This window comes from Sycon ciliatum, chromosome 2 (assembly GCF_964019385.1).
Source record: "Sycon ciliatum chromosome 2, ocSycCili1.1, whole genome shotgun sequence".
NCBI lineage: Eukaryota > Metazoa > Porifera > Calcarea > Leucosolenida > Sycettidae > Sycon > Sycon ciliatum.
Genome location: NC_088644.1, coordinates 37,687,642 through 37,689,507, shown reverse-complemented (window position 1 = coordinate 37,689,507; position 1,866 = coordinate 37,687,642). Strand labels below are relative to the sequence as shown.

General features: G+C 49.4%; 1 protein-coding gene across 1 annotated transcript in view; it reads right to left on the bottom strand.

The window, feature by feature from the left end:
* Positions 1–1,059: 1,059 nt before the first annotated feature.
* LOC135810565 (craniofacial development protein 2-like) overlaps positions 1,060–1,866 on the bottom strand; it is a 2,482-nt gene continuing 1,675 nt past the window's right edge. Inside the window, exon 2 of the mRNA XM_065324058.1 lies at positions 1,060–1,847. Coding sequence (XP_065180130.1) covers positions 1,060–1,847 — 788 coding nt within the window. The remainder of the gene's footprint in view (positions 1,848–1,866) is intronic.

Genomic DNA, 1,866 nt, shown 5'->3' with positions numbered 1-1,866 from the left:
GTGCTGATGTGAATACAGTTCGCAGATCCATATCAGTCGGCGAGGCTAGCCAGCGACGATGTGCTGCGTTGCGAAGTAGAATGGCGTCGTGGAGGGCAGGTATTTTCCAAGGACAGGGCGTGCGGGAGGAAGATTTAGGCCGATAGGTTCGGACAGGAGCGTGCTCGTCCAAAACGGAAAAAAATCTTGTTAGTCCAAGAATACCACATGGCATCCACAGTCTGAGCGGTTGAAAAATTCTCCATGTCACAATGATGCAAGTCATGAGCGAATCGGTTCATATCGATCCTTGCTAGGTTACGACCGCACTTGACAGCAGGGGGTTCCACAGTGCACTTGAAAGGTAGGTCAATTACGACCGCAAAGTGATCGCTGATGGCACAAGGGAGAACCGTGCAGGAGGTTATCGCTCCATCCACAGCTAGGGCGAGATCCAGTGTTGTTCTGCTGCCGTGGGGGGCAATGCGGGTAGTGTCCTGCACCTTGTTGCTGATATTGAACTGGTCGCAGAAGAGATTTAAACTGTCGAGCTGAGGGACTTGCGCCGGCTTACGTCGACATTGAAGTCGCCCGTTAAAATCAGCAGGGACGATGGCATTGACGCCGCTGCTGTGTCAATTGCCTTGGACAAGTCCTGCCAAAACTGTACTGGCGTACCTGGAGGTCGATACACTCCTCCTAGGAGAATCCGGTTTCGATGACTTCTGATCTCCAGTAGCAAAAGTTTTATGTTGGTGTGGTCACCCACCACTCGTGCTTGAAAGCGATTGTGGACATAGGTTGCTAGGCCACCTCCATGACTGGGACGATCCCTCCGGAAAAGTGCATGGTTAGGTATGCTGAGCAAGCTGTCTGCGGTAGAGCTAGATAGAAAGGTTTCCGCCAGTACCATGATGTCAATGTTTTTGAGATAGTATGAAATCCTCAACTTCATGCTTTTTATTAAGAAGGTGGCACACATTGAGGAACTCTACTCTAAGAGTAAGACAAAGGCCGCTGTTGCTGTTCGATAAAGGGGCTAAATTAGGGGGGGGTGGTCTAGGATGGAATGGGATTGCATTAGGGTTTAGTGGGGTGTCGGCATTCATGATGTGGCTGAAGCTGCTGCTTCTTTCCACGAGATTTAGCTCTGTAGATTCGGAAGAGACTGCAAAACTCCATATCAGCAATTACCAGCTTGTGATCGCTTGTCACTTCCGTACCTGAATAAGACCGTGCTTTCCCCACCAAGGGTCTGAAGCGCTCTGGGACGATGACATAGTCGATAGTGTTGTAGATCTGCTTTTTGACTCCAGTATCCGTGCTAGTTACTGATCCCGTCCATGTTGTTCTGTAGCGCATGGAATATTGAAACAGTGTATTGGCCAACACAAGGCAGTTTGACTGAGTCCACTGCACAAGGGCTTCACCGTTCTCGTTGCGTGTACCTCTCGAGAAGGCACCCATGGACGCACACTGACGACTGCCAACTTTGCTGTTGAAGTCTCCGACACAAAACACTAGTGTCCTCTTGTTTTTAGCTTGCAGTCCTTCAGAAAGCTCGTCATAGAATTTGTCTCGTTGCTCTGGGTTCTGCTTGGCGACTGGGTTGTTTGGACCATACGCAATAATGAAGCGAACAGGAACCCGTTCGTTGCTCTTGTTGTCGACCGGTAGCGACGGCAATAGGAAGTCCGCGTATCCTACACGGTCAGAATTTTGTTTGAAATTTGTTAGGTACTGCTGGAAATTGTTGGAGACGGCAAATCCAATTCCGCCATGTCGACCTGTCTCCTGACCGAATCCTATCAGACGATACTCTTTGTGAACACCTATTCGTTTGTCGATGTCATCCACAATTTTCAGCTCTTGAAGTCCACAGAAGTC